The following is a 17532-nucleotide window of genomic DNA, read 5'->3' as shown; positions in this document are numbered from 1 at the left end:
CACAGTGTTGTGTATGCTCAGCTTTAAAAGTGCCTTAAAAGATTTTATTTTCATTTGCACACAATAGGTGACAACATTTTCCAGACTGTTGACAGCGATTGACTTGGAACTGCTGAAGGAGATGTTCCACAGTGTTGAGCTTCTTTCACTCCAGCAGTTTGACACAGAGCACTCATTTTTGAAGAAGATCAGGTTTGTTGATGTACTGGCATTATTTTACATTATTTTTAATAGCTCGCAGAAGAGTTGTTGTGCGATTAAAAAGAACTGCCTTTTTTGCAGAAACTTTCTCACTGCGGAAAATGGAAGCAACATTCCTGAATCATGCAACAAGATCCTCATCATTCAATGTGATTATGATGACTCCTCTCATGGTGTCAGTCTCATTGCATCTGCAAAGTATGTTCAGCAGTTTCTTTATATCTTTCTCTGTCTTGCCCGCCGTTGCAGTTTTACTATGTTCAGATGCTTTTTCAGGTATTCCTCAATCAATGAAATCAACAAGATAACTCAGGAAAGGACTGGATGCAACGTGTTTGTCTACTTCATCACCAGACTGCCAAGAATAGAAGGGGGAACCACTTACATTGGCTTTCATGGCGGTAAAATACAGCTTGAGGTCAATCTTTTCTCATATTGACTTTGAAAAGTGCAGTGCAGAGACATGATAATATATTTACAGGTCCTTGGAGATCAGTTCACATTGATGATTTGAGACGGTCAAAAGACATTGTTTCCGACATCAAAACCTTGCAAAACATGGCAATCAGTAAGATGTTTGAAACAAAGATGATGCAGCAGGAAGGTAATTTAAATGAAAAGCAACTCATTGGTAATTTTTTAATAATTATTATTTGTCATAGTAATACTTTTCATTGTATTAAGTTCTTAAACTTTTTTACAGCCATGGAAGTTGATGACAACTACACCGAGGCAGAGCTGGAAGAAACAACAGATGAAAATGTGAGAATAAGTCGCATTATTTGTGTTCAAAAACATTCCTTTGGAATATAATCGAATTTTATGTAAATCAATATACTCATGTTGTAAATGTGTTGGCTTTCTATTTGCAGAACACATTGTAAAGCACGTTGAATTATTATTTTGTATGAACAGTGCTTTATAAATAAACTTTGATTTCGACACACCAATGATGTAAGTTTTTCATTGTTTTCTTCTGAAACTAATATTAAGCATTTTGATTTCCTTCGATAGGATGATGACTGTGTTGTGGACACCACGTTGCTGCTGCGAAGCTGTGTGCAGAGTGCAGTCAGCATGATGAAGGACAACGTGGAAAGTGGCAGTCGCAGTAATGAAAGAGTTGAAATTCTTCTGACTTTCCTGAGCGACAGTGATGAAATGAAAGGTACTACCTAAATGAATGGATGGTTTATTTCAATTGTGCACATGGTACGAAAGATTTTCCAAAGATCATTGCAAAAACAATTGTATCACTATAACCGTAATAAGATGGGCTGAAGCACCAGGCTTATTATTGCTCATCCTATACAATCAAGTGATTGGCCTGAGATACTAACAGTAAAACTAAAAATAGTAATGCTACATAGTGCTCTCACTCAAAATTTACATTTATGCTCTTTGTCAACTCACATTATAAGCGTTGACTAATTTGCATTTGGAAGTTTTCTTCAGCATGAACAGAGAACTGCATGGCTTAATTCATCAGTGAGTCCATTGCACAGTTTGACGCCTGAAACTACTGTATATTGGCCCTCACTTCACATGAGTCAAACATCAACAAACTTCGTAAATTATAGTTTGCTGCTCTTCATTTGAAAAAAGTGTGGATCCAAACAGGAAGACTGTTGTTTACCACATGAAAAATCACTTTCAATGTTTTACAATATACAGTATCAAGGAATTTTAAAGTGACAGAACCTATAAATAATTGATTGGTTGCTAGTCTTTATCCAACTTTATTGTTATGATTGCCTTTTCTGTATTTTAATAATTGTGGTCCAAATTTGTTTTGTATGCATTTCCCCAAACTTCAGCACAGTATGACATGTAAGGCAGACTGCCTTTGCATTTCGGAAAAGAGGAATATTTTACTCACCAAATCCAGATTATTTGTAAAGAAAATACATCCTCCTTTCCTTCCTCAAAAAGAGTTCAATTGCTCTGTCATATAGATTATCCGTGCATTTCATTTCCATCAGCAGATCCTTCTCGATTGCCATCAAAGCCAGGGCTGAAAGTCGAGCTTGCCCTGTGGTATTTCTGGCATAAGTTTTAATTCTCTTCAGGTCTTCTTCTTCTTCTTTGGAATAATTGCTGGTGGTGGCCAACAACTTAGGTGCATACCGCCACCTACTGTATCTCTTGGTGAACGTAAATCAGAAGGCCTGGAGCTATTGTTAATGTACGCCTGCCAGAAAGCGCAGAGTCGCCAACTCGAAATCTGATTGGTTGAAGCAACTGTCTAACACTTTACTTGACTTTACTGCACCATCAGGAACAGACTGTGTATTCCTCAGACAGATTTCTTGGACCCTAGCAACAGATGATGCCTGAAATCTGATTTGTTAAATGATTTAATATGAAAAAAAACATGTCTGGAAGCAGCGTAACCACTGGAAAACTATGAAAGGAACTGGAACATACCGTTTGGAATCATTAAATAAGCATTCATGGACAAAATATAATTTACATCAGTCTCTAATTCAGATACTTTTTAGGCCAGCAGAGAAGGCCTTGCAGTCCCTGACGGCCCACCACTGAAGGCAGCACAAGAGAAGATATGCACAGTTCTTATTTAGCAAATTATTTACTTTATAAAGAACCACTATGCTTGATATTTTCTATATGTGGTTTCCAACACAGTTTATGAGCAATAATCACTCCCAAGAACTTTGTTTCACTGACTCTTTCAGTTGCACTCCTGTGTAGATTTAACTTTGTATCACAGTTGGCCCTCATAACCTGTAGCGGAGCCAGAGTGGGGGCAAGGGGGCGGTCGCCCCAGGGCCCACAAGGTCATAGGGCCCCGTTTCATGTGATGTGTTCACATTTACTCGTAAATAAATTATTATAATAAAATGTGCAGAGTGTGCGAGAAGGTATACGCATATGAGTGTGGGCTCAAATATGCCAATTCTTACATTACGACTGTCCATGAATGCATCAGAGCTGTAAGCCAGCGCTGATTGGCTGTGCGGCATGAACGAGTATTTTCTTTGCACATGTTCTGGACTCTTTGGAGGGAAGTTTAACATTATGCTAAACACTATGCTAGCCACTAGCGGTACTACCCAAAACCTAACATCGGAGCCACTGGTGAGTCAGTAAAACCTTCAAAAATATTATCTTTATCAGAATGCTGTGGTCTTAAACACCTGCCTGTTTGAATGTGCCTTGTGTACAAGAGACCACCGAGTCTATTTTTTCTAATATACGAGAATTCCAAAAGATAAAGATAGCTGTGTCTATATCTATCTGAATAGATTGTGTAATTTTAGACCAGCTGTGTTCATTTTATATTTAAGCTGTATCAAAGATGGTACAGATTTAGCCCGTGACTTTTTATCTTGAGTTTTCAGCACCATGGACAGCGGACGCTCGGAGATTGACAGCTGTCACGCTGCATTTGTGTGTGTGCGTGTTTGTGTGCGTGCGTGCGTATGTGTATTTGTTCTTCAGAACAAGTTTGTGAACTGGTTTGTGACTTTATTCTGCTTTCTGAGGCATAGAGGTTTGCTTGGCTCAATAAAAGTGAGCATTCGTGTGTTGTTTAATGGTAGGATGAGGGATTGTTTGAATGGTAAAATTGCTATCATATAAGGGCCCGTCGAGAATGCTCCGCCCCCTCTGTACTGAGACCCACGCTCTGCCTCTGCTCATAACACTAAACACCATAAGTTTAGTTTGATTTTCGTCACAATATGTTGAAGTCAAACCATTTTTTTTAACTTGATCAATTTCCTTTCTATGGTTTTCCGTAATTGTTTTGTGTTATCTCCCGAACAATGGTATTTCTGTCATGTGCAAGCACTGTAAATTTTAATACATTAAAAACTGTAAATATAATTTTGAGAAAGTATAAATAACTTGGGTCCCAATACCGAACCCTGTATTACACCACAGGTTGCCCTCCTCAAATGTGATTTATTACCACTCGTTTGTACATACTGAAACCTTTTATCTGACTAACTTTTTAACCAGTGAAGGGCAACATCTCTTATGCCAAATTTTTCACATTTCTACTGGAGCAATAAGTGGTCAATCATATCAAATGCTTTAGTTAGCCGGATAAGACCGAAATTTGGGGTTGATACTTCACTTTATCAGGAAAGCACCAAATTTGGTACAGACATACTATATGACAATGCAATTGATTTAAAAGGAGTACCCTAAAAATTTAAGCCCCCTGGTGGCTGCCATCTTGAATTAAAATTTGGCCGCCTTGCTAAACCTGTATAATATTTCCCTTAATACGGCAGATACAAAGTTACTTTCAAGATCTACGCCCATTGCTTAAGGGTCTGCGGATTCCATAAAGTCATTTATAACCGTGTTTGCGTCCGCCATCTTGGATTTAAAGATGGCCGTCAACCTGTTACCCTTGTTTTATATATCTGAAAATTCAAAGGTTAAAATCTCAAAAAATTGTATGTTTTAAGAGGAGACCCTGGTTCTGGTGTTTTGGTCTCTTTCTTTCTTGATTAACTTTGATGGCACAGCTTTAATAAGGTCCACATTCTTATGCGCCTGTCCATCCGCTCTTTTCACTATATCTGTTTCTTCGAAGGCTCCCGACAAATAAATCATCTCCAGATGAGTCAAAGGCATGCTGCAGGCTGCCATCTTGGAATATTGCGTCATCATAAGGGAATGAGCATGAGAAGAAAGACCTGAATCAATTTGAGTTGAAATAGAACGTTTTCATGTTGAATTCACATATACGAGGGGGGACCCAAAAGTCCCCGGACTGTGGTTATAACTTTTTCTTTTTTTTTATTTTCACATTCAATCAACACTGTCACCTTCAAAGTCCTCTCCTTCGGCTTGAATCCAGCGCTGCAGCCGGGATTTCCATTGCTCTAATTCCGCTTTAGAATGTGAATAAACTGGGCACTTCATTCTGAATGAAGTTTAATTCTGAGTGAAGATTTCATTCTGAATTAGGTGTTTGTATGGTACTATTAAACTGGAATGAATTTTTTTTTTTTTTTTTTTTGGGGGGGGGGGATTTAAAAAGGAACTAAAAGTCCCGAGTAAAGCCACCCATTTGATGAAACAGTTGTTTTCCCTGAAATGATTTTACAACTATCACTAAGTCTTTGTTTGTTTTTTTCCCATTTCATTGAATGATGCCAACTTAAAATTCTCTTTTCATACCCATATTACTGGGGATATACTGTGGGATCATTTCCCTCTTTGGTTACATAGTGCTTGCATTGCGAGAGTTTGCATTTTTAACTTTGTTGAGTTGTGTTCTTGCAATGGGGGAACAAGATAAGCTGGTATTCATGAAATAATGAATTAATTTCAATATCAAATATATTGTTCATTTTTTTTGTTCAATAAAAGTTGGGCTTTTGTGATCTGACCATTGCTTCCTGCTTCATTTGTATTTTCCTCATCGACTGATCTTTACATGACTGTTCTGCTTTAGCACAGTTCAGTTATTTCACAACAGTTACAATGTTCTTTTTTTTTTTTTTTTTTAGAGAAATTTCTGGAAACTGTCAAACGCCGCCTTCACTCATTGTTGCTGACTCAAGATGGCAACACCTCATCTGTCAAGAGCAACTGGGTCCTTAACGAGGCCACAAACATTGATGCTTTGCAAGAAGGAGGCACATTCAGGCGAGTCCCTCACTTTCCATACAAGATTGCCTCTGTGTGTTCATAATGTTGTTGCAAACATTAACAAATTTCTGCTTTTATATTGTTCACAACAGGCACACCTTATGGAAGCGAGTTCAGGCTGCTGTTTCTCCTCTCTTGGCATATCTTGTTTCAGTCATTGACAGAGACCGAAACATGGATATTCTGCTTGATGGAAACAGTGGTGAAACTGTCAAAAAGCTGTGGCTGGATATTTTTGCCAATGATAAACTGCTGGAAATGTCGAATCTGACAGTTGATCGAAAGTAAGAAGTGTTACCTATATACAGTACTTTTTTTGACGATAATGTGATTTTCATGAAATTAATGTTTTTGTTAATTTTATTTTACAATGTATGGCAGCTTTGAGAAAAGAACATTCCTTGTACAAAACTACATCACCCAAAACAAGAACTTCAGCTGCAGCATGCCCTTCAGTTGGAGGATCAAGGATTTCTTGGAGGAACTCTGGGTACAGGTGCTTCAACATGAAGGTAACTGTGTTTAAAGTATTCCCCTTCATACACAGGCTACTTTACGAATGTAAATTTTTTCTTTAAAATTGAATTTTGACCTTGTACCTCTCCTAGGGCACACACAGCAGAAGTTTGATGAGTTCTTTTGGAAAACGCCACTGGGTCGATACATAGCAGAAGCAGATCCAGACATGCAGATGGAGTTTTTCCACCGCTACCTTCAGGACTTCATCTGTATGACAATGACCATCTCTTGTCCGGAAGATCTACAGGTTGTTTTTAGATCAACACTGAAGCTCTTTACTGAAGCTTCATCTTTCTGTGTATAAGCTCATATTAATGCCAGTCGCCTGCTTTTCTAGCTTCTCTGTAATGCCCTGAATTGCTGCGTCAATGAGATGAAAGTGCATCAAGAGGAAGCAGTGGTATCTCTTCCATGGGTCCATGCTGCTTATCACAAGTTCAAGATCCGCCTGCAGAATCTCTCCAGAATGATCTGCATCGAGCCCCAAGTGACCCACGACCTGAGGAATCTTGAGAGAGATGGGGTTGAACTTGTGAGACTAAATAATATGTATTTTAAGTTTAATTTTGGGTGTTTGACTCTGCCATGGTTATTGACATTATAAAAAAAAAAAAAAAACTGGGTTGGTATTCGAAGGTATTTGCAATGCTGTTCCCTGACAGAACAGTGATAGATTTTGGGATAGAGCACTGCAGTGCACATATAAAACCACTTAATGTCACTAATTCAGTCAGTTTACATTGGTGTTTCCATGTTTTGCTGCTCTTTTGAGGCCAGTAATGTGCAGAAATCCTGTTCTCCTCTTTCAGGTACATGATGTATCCGCTGCCTTTGCATGTGTGGAGCATTTGGAGCCCAAAGTTTTGGACATTGACGCTCAGAGACTGGCCTGGCTGAGGGACGTGAAAAAGCTCCAAGTGCCAATTGATTTGGTTTGCTCTGAGGACAGCGTGAGACATTACGGAGAGAAGAGCAAGATGCTTGCAAGCCGAGTCCAGTAAGTCAAGTTCTCCTCAATTAATATGAGATTGACTGTTTTAAGTTTGTAAGTAGAAATTTGTTAAACGATTGTTGTGTGTTTTGATCACAGAGCAGGGTGGAATCGGATTTATTCTCTCTCTCTCTATGTGGAGCACATGTTGCTGGGGATTGAGGAGTTGGAAATGAAGCTGGCACCTGTAGTTTTGGAGAGCACACGAAGGCTTGGAAAGGTTTGTCCTGGTTCCTTATAAACACACAATTGTCAGACTACCACTAATTAGCTTCAAGCTGCTATTATAATAATAGCACAGTATTCTCTTCTAATTAAAAAAAATTGTATTCCCTTTCATCTTCGATCAAGGTACTGGAAAAAAATTCAGATCTGAAAACTCAGCAGTCTTTTGAGGCGGTGATTGATTTGCTCAAAAAGTGCAAAGATGAAGTTGTTCAGCGCATCTTCAGGTAAAAATTCAACTACAGTAATTTTCAATTGATGCTTCATCTCTCATACATGACTTCTGCCGCACCAGGTTATTTGTCTTAAAATATCTTTGACTTTGTAAAATTTAACTTTATATTTTTCACTTTGTGCGTGGAGTCCTCATGTTCTCCCTGTGTGTGCCTTTTCTAATGATACTCTGGTTTCTGTCCAATTTTAATTTGCATTGTCTTAATTGTGTTCAGGTTCGGTCTCACACAGTGCCCAGTCTGTATGGGAGACCCCAAAGATCCACTCTGCCTGCCATGTGAACACATCTTCTGTGTGGACTGCATCAAACAGTGGCTGGGACCTGGTCAGATGTACTGTCCCTTCTGCATGCAGCAGGTTGAAGATGATTTTCTTTTGGTCCCGACAGAAGAAACAAGGTTGGTAACTGGATGTGTATTTGAGCAGAATAAACTGATCTATGTCTTTTTCATTTGTCATAAAGAGCAAAAGTGATCTCTAATCCTCAAAGAACATCTGTTTGACCTGAAACTCTTGCTTTGCTTAGGAAATCAGTCAACCTCCATGCTCAGTTCAGGAAGCGGTGCAATGCTTTCTTCATCGACCTGGTGTCCACGGTGTGTTTCAAAGACAACTCTCCACCCTGCTCACAAGTCATTTTCCATCTGCTGTCCTTTCTGATGACAGAGGCCAGTCCTGTTCCCATTCTTCGAGGTACTGCACACTTCTCTCCCTCTTCATTCACGGGTTTTGTTGTAACAGCTGTGATCTTAAATCCGTTCCATTTTTTAGGGACCGAGCCCGAGGGCGAGGTGGCCTCAGAACTGAGGCCACCTTGCCCGAGGGCAAGGCCTCTATTGTTCTTCGTTCGTTTGTTTCTATATTATTAGGGACCGAGCCCGAGGGCGAGGTGGCCTCAACTGAGGCCACCTTGCCTGAGGGCAAGGCCTCTATTGTTCTTCGTTCGTTTCTTATTATTATTATACTGACACCGTCTTTAAACGCAGTTTTGACCCCCTAAACATGCTCAAAAACTCACCAAAATTGGCAGGCACATGCAGACTGGCAAAAAATTTTATCCAATTGAAAAATTAACCCCTTAACTCCATCCGCTCTCTAGCGCCACCTAGAAACGTGAAAAAAGCCCACCGTAACTCGCAGGAATGTCGCAGAGAGATCAAACCAACTCTCATGCGTTCGTCTCCTTGTGATCTACAAAAAAAGAATTTGATATTTTTATGCTAAATCCAACAGGAAGTCCGCTATTTCGAGTTATATGTCAAATTTTGATGAAAATCAGCCGAAAATGACTCCTCCTTTAAAAATTATCTGTGCCGAGACCGCTTGTCGTGGAGACGTCAGAGTAGTGCCAAATAAAAGAGGACAAGTTTCTCTCACAAAGTTGTTAAAAACTTTTTCAAAAGTCTCAGGGTGTGGATTTTATTAACCCTTAAAGTTTGAAGTCTGAAAACGCACTTGCAACACTACAATGGACAGTGCGACCCGCACGAATGTCGCAGAGAAATAAAATCAACATGGATGAGTTCGTCTCATCGAGCTCTACAATTTACCAAGAGACATACCTATACCTAAATCCAGCAGGAAGTCCGTTATTTCCTGTCAAATCAAATGTGCCTCAAAACACTTTTCACTCAAAAACCACTAATATGGACTGTTTCACCCTTCACAGTGTCGTACAGAGAAAAGAAACATATGCAGGCGTTCGTCTCATCGAGATCTACAACTTACTCACTCGTACCCATGACCTAAATCAAACAGGAAGTCCGTCATTCACACTTTTATTGTACATTTTTGCTCAAAAACTCTCTCCTTCTTCACCAATTAAGGCTTCCATGGTCAAAATTATAAGTCTGAATGCTCTGAAAACTTGACATTTGTAAAGACAACTAAAATGCCTATCAAACTTGAGGGTGTTTTTTTCATTTTGGGCAACGGGAATGCCTATAACCAGCTGGTTTTACCAAAGAGAAACTGTGTGTCTGCCGAGTCACACTCTAACATCATGTGACCTACTTATGCCATATATGGGCATTGAGCCTCAGGGCTGATCTGAGAGCTGCTGTAAAACATTCTGCATGTTGTCCCTGCTTTCCACAGTAGATGGCGCTCCGTGACCATAAATCACACGAGTGATGGATTGCTGCTCAAACAGGCAAATGAATGTATGGAATCACACTCACATGGATATATTGGTGTTTGACATAGTGGAGCAGACATGACTATCAAAATAAGAGCCTCACACCCCATATCTTTGCAAAATATGACATTTTTAACAAAGCACAGGGATAATTTCAAATTCAACAGTGTTAAAGGGCAACTCCGGTTTTTTTGATACCTGGACCTTATTTATAGGTGTGTGCCTGCTCATATACTCACTCAGACAAACATGGTGCATCTTGGATTCCTTCAGAAGTTATTTAAATCCAACCGATTCAGCGGGGGCCACGGCAATGGAGCTTCCCGCACTGCAATCCATTGCCGTGGCCCCTGCTGAATCAGATGACAGATGCTAACAGCTACATGTTAGTGGATGGGAGATGCTAACAGCTACATGTTAGCGGATGGGAGATGCTAACAGCTACATGTTAGCGGATGGGAGATGCTAACAGCAACATGTTAGTGGATGACAGATGCTAACAGCTACATGTTAGTGGGTGGGACATGCTAACAACTCCATGTTAGCGGATAGGAGATGCTGACAGCTACATGTTAGCGGATGGGAGATGCTAACAGCTACATGTTAGCGGATGGGAGATGCTAACAGCTACATGCTAGCGGATGAGAGATGCTAACAGCTACATGTTAGCGGATAGGAGATGCTGACAGCTACATGTTAGCGGATGGGAGATGCTAACAGCTACATGTTAGCGGATGGGAGATGCTACCAGCTACATGCTAGCGGATGAGAGATGCTAACAGCTACATGTTAGCGGATGGGAGATGCTAACAGCTACATGTTAGCGGATGACAGATGCTAACAGCTACATGTTAGCGGATGGGAGATGCTAACAGCTACATGTTAGTGGATGGGAGATGCTACCAGCTACATGCTAGCGGATGAGAGATGCTAACAGCTACATGTTAGCGGATGGGAGATGCTAACAGCTACATGTTAGCGGATGACAGATGCTAACAACTACATGTTAGCGGATGGGAGATGCTAACAGCTACATGTTAGCGGATGGAAGATGCTAACAGCTACATGCTAGCGGGTGAGAGATGCTAACAGCTACATGCTAGCGGGTGAGAGATGCTAACAGCTACATGCTAGCGGGTGAGAGATACGAGATGCTAACAGCTATGTGCTAGCGGATGGAAGATGCTAACAGCTACATGTGAGCGGATGGGAGATGCTAACAGCTACATGCTAGCGGATGAGAGATGCTAACAGCTACATGTTAGCGGATGGAAGATGCTAACAGCTACATGCTAGCAGATGGGAGATGCTAACAGCTACATGTTAGCGGATGGGAGATGCTAACAGCTACATGCTAGCGTATGAGAGATGCTAACAGCTACATGTTAGCGGATGGAAGATGCTAACAGCTACATGCTAGCGGATGGGAGATGCTAACAGCTACATGCTAGCGGGTGAGAGATGCTAACAGCTACATGCTAGCGGGTGAGAGATGCTAACAGCTACATGCTAGCGGGTGAGAGATACGAGATGCTAACAGCTATATGCTAGCGGATGGAAGATGCTAACAGCTACATGCTAGCGGATGAGAGATGCTAACAGCTACATGTTAGCGGATGGGAGATGCTAACAGCTACATGTTAGCGGATGGGAGATGCTAACAGCTACATGTTAGCGGATGACAGATGCTAACAGCTACATGTTAATGGGTGGGACATGCTAACAACTCCATGTCAGTGGACGGGAGATGCTAACAGCTACATGTTAGCGGATGGGAGATGCTCACAGCTACCTGTTAGCGGATGGGAAATGCTAACAGCTACATGTTAGCGGACTGGAGATGCTAACAGCTACATGTTAGCAGATGACAGATGCTAAAAGCTCCACGTCAGTGGATGGGGGATGCTAACCACTCCATGTTAGTGGGTGAGAGGGTGCTGGAAGTCTATGGAGGAGCAAGGTTCCCAGTGACTTGGACTTCGGTCATCAAGGTACGAGGACGACCTCAGTCAGGCCACCTTGCCAGAGGGCGAGGTCCCGTCCAATGCCGCTTGCGGCTTTAATTAGGGACCGAGCCCGAGGGCGAGGTGGCCTCAACTGAGGCCACCTTGCCCGGAGGGCAAGGACTCTATTGTTCTTCTAGTGTTTCTTATTATTATTATTATTATTATTATTTTACTGCCCGGAAGTAAATTGCAAATTAGAGCCCCTAAACATGCATGAAAACTCACCAAATTTGGCAGGCACATCCAGACAGTCGAAAAATTTTATAAAATAAAAAAATTAACCCCATATGCTCTCTAGCGCCACCTAGGAATTAGCAAACGCGAGAAACAGTAAAATCTCTGCCACGGCCGGTGCGAATGTCTTAGACAGATCAAAGTACCGCTCATGCGTTCGTCTGCTCGAGATCTAAAAATAACGATATGTCCACGATGACCCACATCCAACAGGAAGTCCAGTATTTCCTGATCAACATAATAGCCAAAAGTTGCTGTATTCGACGTCAAATTTGACCCACTAAACATGAACGTTTTCTCACCAAATTTGGCAGGCACATCCAGACAATCATAAAATTTTCTAAAGTGGAAAAATTAACACTATAACCCCATCTGCTCTCTAGCGCCACCTAGAAACAGTAAAATAGCCGTCACGGCCCGTAGGAATGTTGTACAGAGATCAAACCAATGCTCAGGCGTTCGTCTCATCGAGATCCAAAAATGCCCAAGAGGAATACCTATACCTAAATCCAACAGGAAGTCCGTTATTTCCCTTTCAAGATTAAAATTTTCAGAAAATCACTCCTCATTTAAAAATTATCTGCTCTGAGACCACTTCTCGTAGAGATGTCAGGGTAGCGTGAAATCGTAGAGGACAAGTTCCTCTTCCAAAGTTGTTAAAAACTTTGTCAAAAGTCTCAGGGTGTGGATTTTATTAACCCTTAAAGTTTGAGTCTGAAAACCCACTTGAAGCACTACAATGGACGCTGCTACCCGCACGAATGTCGTAGAGAGATCAAATCAACGTGGATGCATTCGTCTCGTCGAGATCTAAAAATCTCTCATTGACAAAAATGTCCGAAATTGCACAGGAAGTCCGATATTTTCCTTTCAGTGTAAAATTTGGTAAAAAAAAAAGATTCCTACGCAACGGCCCGTGGGAATGTCGTAGACAGATCAAACCAATTGCTCACGCGTTCGTCTTATCGAGATCTAAAAATCTCTCATTGACATTAATAACCTAAATCCAACAGGAAGTCCGCTATTTCCCTTTCAAAGTAAAAATCACTGCTCATTTAAAAATTTTCTTGTCCGAGACCGTTTGTTGTAGAGACGTCAAAGTAATGCAGCCTGAAAGAGGAGAAGCTTCTCTACAAACGATGTTTCAAACTTTGTCAAAAGTCACACGGTGTGGATTTTATCAGCCCTTCAAAATAAAAGTCACATTTTTGGAAAAAAATGGCCGCTGCAGTCCATAGGAATGTCGTAGAGAGATAAAACCAATTGCTCATGTGTTCATCTCATCGAGATCTAAAAATCACCCATTGACACCAATAACCTAAATCCAACAGGAAGCCCACTACTGACCATATATGGGCATGCAGTGCAGTCGACAGCAGCTGTCATTAAAGGGTACATATGATGCTATTTTTCAGTCATGTCATATAGGTCTCTGAAGGCCCAAAACATAGTATTCAAGCTTGTTTACAACAAATTCATCCTTCTTTCAGAGTTTCAGCGATGTAAAAAGTCACTCTCGGAGTCCTTCAGAAGTTTTTCAGGTCCAACCGATTCAGCGGGGGCCACGGCAATGGAGCTGCAGTGCAGGAAGCTCCATTGCCATGGCCCCTGCTGAATCGGTTGGATCTACATAACTTCTGAAGGACTCCGAGCTGCACCATGTCTGTCTGAGTGAATAAATGAGCAGGCACACACCTATAAATAATGTCGTGGTCTCAAAAAACCAGAGTTGCATGTACTACCTTTCCAAAATAAAAGCAAAAAAAATCCTTTATAATAAAAAACCCGTTTACAACAGAAAATGATGTAGAGTCATGAAAATGTATGTTTATGGAGTACCAAGGGGTTAGTCATGATTATGACAGCATGTACTGCCTTTCCAAAATAAAAGCCCAAAATTCCTTCAAATTAAAAGCCCAATTACAACAGAAAATGAGGTCAAGTCATGAAAATGAATGTTTATGTACTGGCAAAGTTCCCAATGACTGAGAATTCAGTGCTAACAGCTAAATGTTAGTGTATGAAAGATGCTAACAGCTACATGTCAGCGGATGAGAGATGCTAACACCTTCATGTTAGTGTATGACAGATGCTAATATCTACATGTTAATGGATTGGAGATGCAAATAACTCCGTGTTAGTGGGTGACAGATGCTAACAACTCCATGTTAGTGGATATGACATGCTAACTGCTGCATGTTAGTGGATGAGAGATGGTAACAGCTACATGTTAGTGGATGGGAGATGCTAACAGCTACTTGTTAGCGGATGGGACATGCTAACAGCTACATGTTAGCGGATGGGAGATGCTAACAGCTACATGTTAGTGGATGGGAGATGCTAACAGCCCCATGCTAGCGGATGAGAGATGCTAACAACTCTATGTCAGCGGATAGGAGATGCTAACAACTCCATGTTAGTGGGTGAGAGGGTGCTGGAAGTCTATGGAGGAGCAAGGTTCCCAGTGACCTGGACTTCGGTCATCAAGGTACGAGGACGGCCTCAGTGGGGCCACCTTGCCAGAGGGCGAGGTCCCGTCCAACGCCGCTTGCGGCTTTAATTAGGGACCGAGCCCGAGGGCGAGGTGGCCTCAACTGAGGCCACCTTGCCTGAGGGCAAGGCCTCTATTTAGGGACCGAGCCCGAGGGCGAGGTGGCCTCAACTGAGGCCACCTTGCCTGAGGGCAAGGCCTCTATTGTTCTTCGTCCGTTTGTTTCTTATTATTTTACTGTCGCACTCGAGCACTAATTTGACCCCCTAAACATGCACGAAAACTCACCAAATTTGGCACGGACATCCGGACCGGTGGGCACTTGATATAATGAAAAAATTAACCCTATAACCTCATCTGCTCTCTAGCGCCACCTAGAAACAGTAAAATAGCCACAGCATCCATTAGGAATGTCGCAGAGAGACCAAATTGATGTGGATGCGTTCGTCTCCTCGAGATCTAAAAGTCTCTCATTGACAAAAATGTCCTAAACCCAACAGGAAGTCCACTATTTCCCTTTCAGTGTAAAATTTGGCAAAAAATGACTCCTCCTTTAAAAATTATCTGCTCCGAGACCGCTTGTCGTGGAGACGTCAGGTTGGTGCCAAATAAAAGAGGACAAGTGTCTCTCCCAAAGTTGTTAAAAACTTTTTCAAAAGTCTCAGGGTGTGGATTTTATTAACCCTTAAAGTTTGAAGTCTGAAAACGCACTTGCAACACTACAATGGACAGTGCGACCCGCACGAATGTCGCAGAGAAATAAAAGCAACATGGATGAATTCGTCTCATCGAGCTCTACAATTTACCAAGAGACATACCTATACCTAAATCCAACAGGAAGTCCGCTATTTCCTGTCAAATCAAATGTGCCTCAAAACACTTTTCACTCAAAAACCACTAATATGGACTGTTTCACCCTTCACAGTGTGGTACAGAGAAAAGAAACATATGCACGCGTTCGTCTCATCGAGATCTACAACTTTCTCACTCGTGCCTATGACCTAAATGCAACAGGAAGTCCGTCATTCACACTTTCTGCTCAAAATTTTGCTCAAATTTTGCTCAAAAACTCTCTCCTTCTTCATCAATTAAGCCTCCCGTTTCAAAACTATAAGTCTGACTGCTCTGAAAAGCTCTACAGTGAAAGACAACTAAATTTCCTATCACTTTCTGACATTGTTTGCTCACTTTGGTCCACGGAAATGCATTTCCCCAGCTGTTTTGACCAAAGAGAAACTGTGTCTGCCGAGTCACACTCTAACATCATGTGACCTACTTATGCCATATATGGGCATTGAGCCTCAGGGCTGATCTGAGAGCTGCTGTAAAACATTCTGCATGTTGTCCCTGCTTTCCACAGTAGATGGCGCTCCGTGACCATAAATCACACGAGTGATGGATTGCTGCTCAAACAGGCAAATGAATGTATGGAATCACACTCACATGGATATATTGGTGTTTGACATAGTGGAGCAGACATGACTATCAAAATAAGAGCCTCACACCCCATATTTTTGCAAAATATGACATTTTTAACAAAGCACAGGGATAATTTCAAATTCAACAGTGTTAAAGGGCAACTCCGGTTTTTTTGATACCTGGACCTTATTTATAGGTGTGTGCCTGCTCATATACTCACTCAGACAAACATGGTGCAGCTTGGATTCCTTCAGAAGTTATTTAAATCCAACCGATTCAGCGGGGGCCACGGCAATGGAGCTTCCCGCACTGCAATCCATTGCCGTGGCCCCTGCTGAATCAGATGACAGATGCTAACAGCTACATGTTAGTGGATGGGAGATGCTAACAGCTACATGTTAGCGGATGGGAGATGCTAACAGCTACATGTTAGCGGATGGGATATGCTAACAGCTACATGTTAGCGGATGACAGATGCTAACAGCTACATGTTAGTGGGTGGGACATGCTAACAACTCCATGTTAGCGGATAGGAGATGCTAACAGCTACATGTTAGCATGGGACATGCTAACAACTCCATGTTAGCGGATGAGAGATGCTAACAGCTACATGTTAGCGGATGCAAGATGCTAACAGCTACATGCTAGCGGATGGGAGATGCTAACAGCTACATGTTAGCGGATGGAAGATGCTAACAGCTACATGCTAGCGGGTGAAAGATGCTAACAGCTACATGCTAGCGGGTGAGAGATGCTAACAGCTACATGCTAGCGGGTGAGAGATACGAGATGCTAACAGCTATATGCTAGCGGATGAGAGATGCTAACAGCTACATGTTAGCGGATGACATATGCTAACAGCTACATGATAGCGGATGGGAGATGCTAACAGCTACATGATAGCGGAAGGGAGATGCTAACAGCTACATGTGAGCGGATGGGAGATGCTAACAGCTACATGTGAGTGGATGGGAGATGCTAACAGCTACTTGCTCGCGGATGAGAGATGCTAACAGCTACTTGCTAGCGGATGAGAGATGCTAACAGCTACCTGTTAGCAGATGACAGATGCTAAAAGCTCAACGTCAGTGGATTGGGGATGCTAACAACTCCATGTTAGTGGGTGAGAAAGTGCTGGAAGTCTATGGAGGAGCAAGGTTCCCAGTGACCTGGACTTCGGTCATCAAGGTACGAGGACGACCTCAGTCGGGCCACCTTGCCAGAGGGCGAGGTCCCGTCCAATGCCGCTTGCGGCTTTAATGTTCTTCTAGTGTTTGTTTCTTATTTTACTGACCGCGTATTAAAAGGCTAATTTGACCCCCTAAACATGCACAAAAACTCACCAAATTTGGCAGACACCTCAGGACCGGCGAAACATTTGATAAAATAAAAAAATCTACTCCATAACCCAATCCGCTCTCTAGCGCCACCTAGAAACAGT

At 41.8% G+C, this 17532-nt stretch overlaps 1 protein-coding gene across 1 annotated transcript in view; it reads left to right on the top strand.

The window, feature by feature from the left end:
* Positions 1 to 17532, top strand: part of LOC115386507 (E3 ubiquitin-protein ligase rnf213-alpha-like) — an 86698-nt gene that overhangs the window by 43077 nt on the left and 26089 nt on the right. The window contains exons 29-44 of the mRNA XM_030088842.1: positions 68 to 192; positions 283 to 399; positions 478 to 602; positions 683 to 805; positions 905 to 963; positions 1216 to 1369; positions 5694 to 5832; positions 5928 to 6119; positions 6217 to 6347; positions 6444 to 6601; positions 6692 to 6886; positions 7164 to 7351; positions 7445 to 7565; positions 7697 to 7797; positions 8020 to 8202; positions 8331 to 8497. Coding sequence (XP_029944702.1) covers positions 68 to 192; positions 283 to 399; positions 478 to 602; positions 683 to 805; positions 905 to 963; positions 1216 to 1369; positions 5694 to 5832; positions 5928 to 6119; positions 6217 to 6347; positions 6444 to 6601; positions 6692 to 6886; positions 7164 to 7351; positions 7445 to 7565; positions 7697 to 7797; positions 8020 to 8202; positions 8331 to 8497 — 2278 coding nt within the window. The remainder of the gene's footprint in view (positions 1 to 67; positions 193 to 282; positions 400 to 477; positions 603 to 682; positions 806 to 904; positions 964 to 1215; positions 1370 to 5693; positions 5833 to 5927; positions 6120 to 6216; positions 6348 to 6443; positions 6602 to 6691; positions 6887 to 7163; positions 7352 to 7444; positions 7566 to 7696; positions 7798 to 8019; positions 8203 to 8330; positions 8498 to 17532) is intronic.

The sequence above is a fragment of the Salarias fasciatus genome, chromosome 4, assembly GCF_902148845.1.
Source record: "Salarias fasciatus chromosome 4, fSalaFa1.1, whole genome shotgun sequence".
In the NCBI taxonomy this organism is placed as follows: domain Eukaryota; kingdom Metazoa; phylum Chordata; class Actinopteri; order Blenniiformes; family Blenniidae; genus Salarias; species Salarias fasciatus.
Note: the sequence above shows the minus strand (reverse complement) of the source record. Positions and strands in the feature narration are given on the sequence as shown.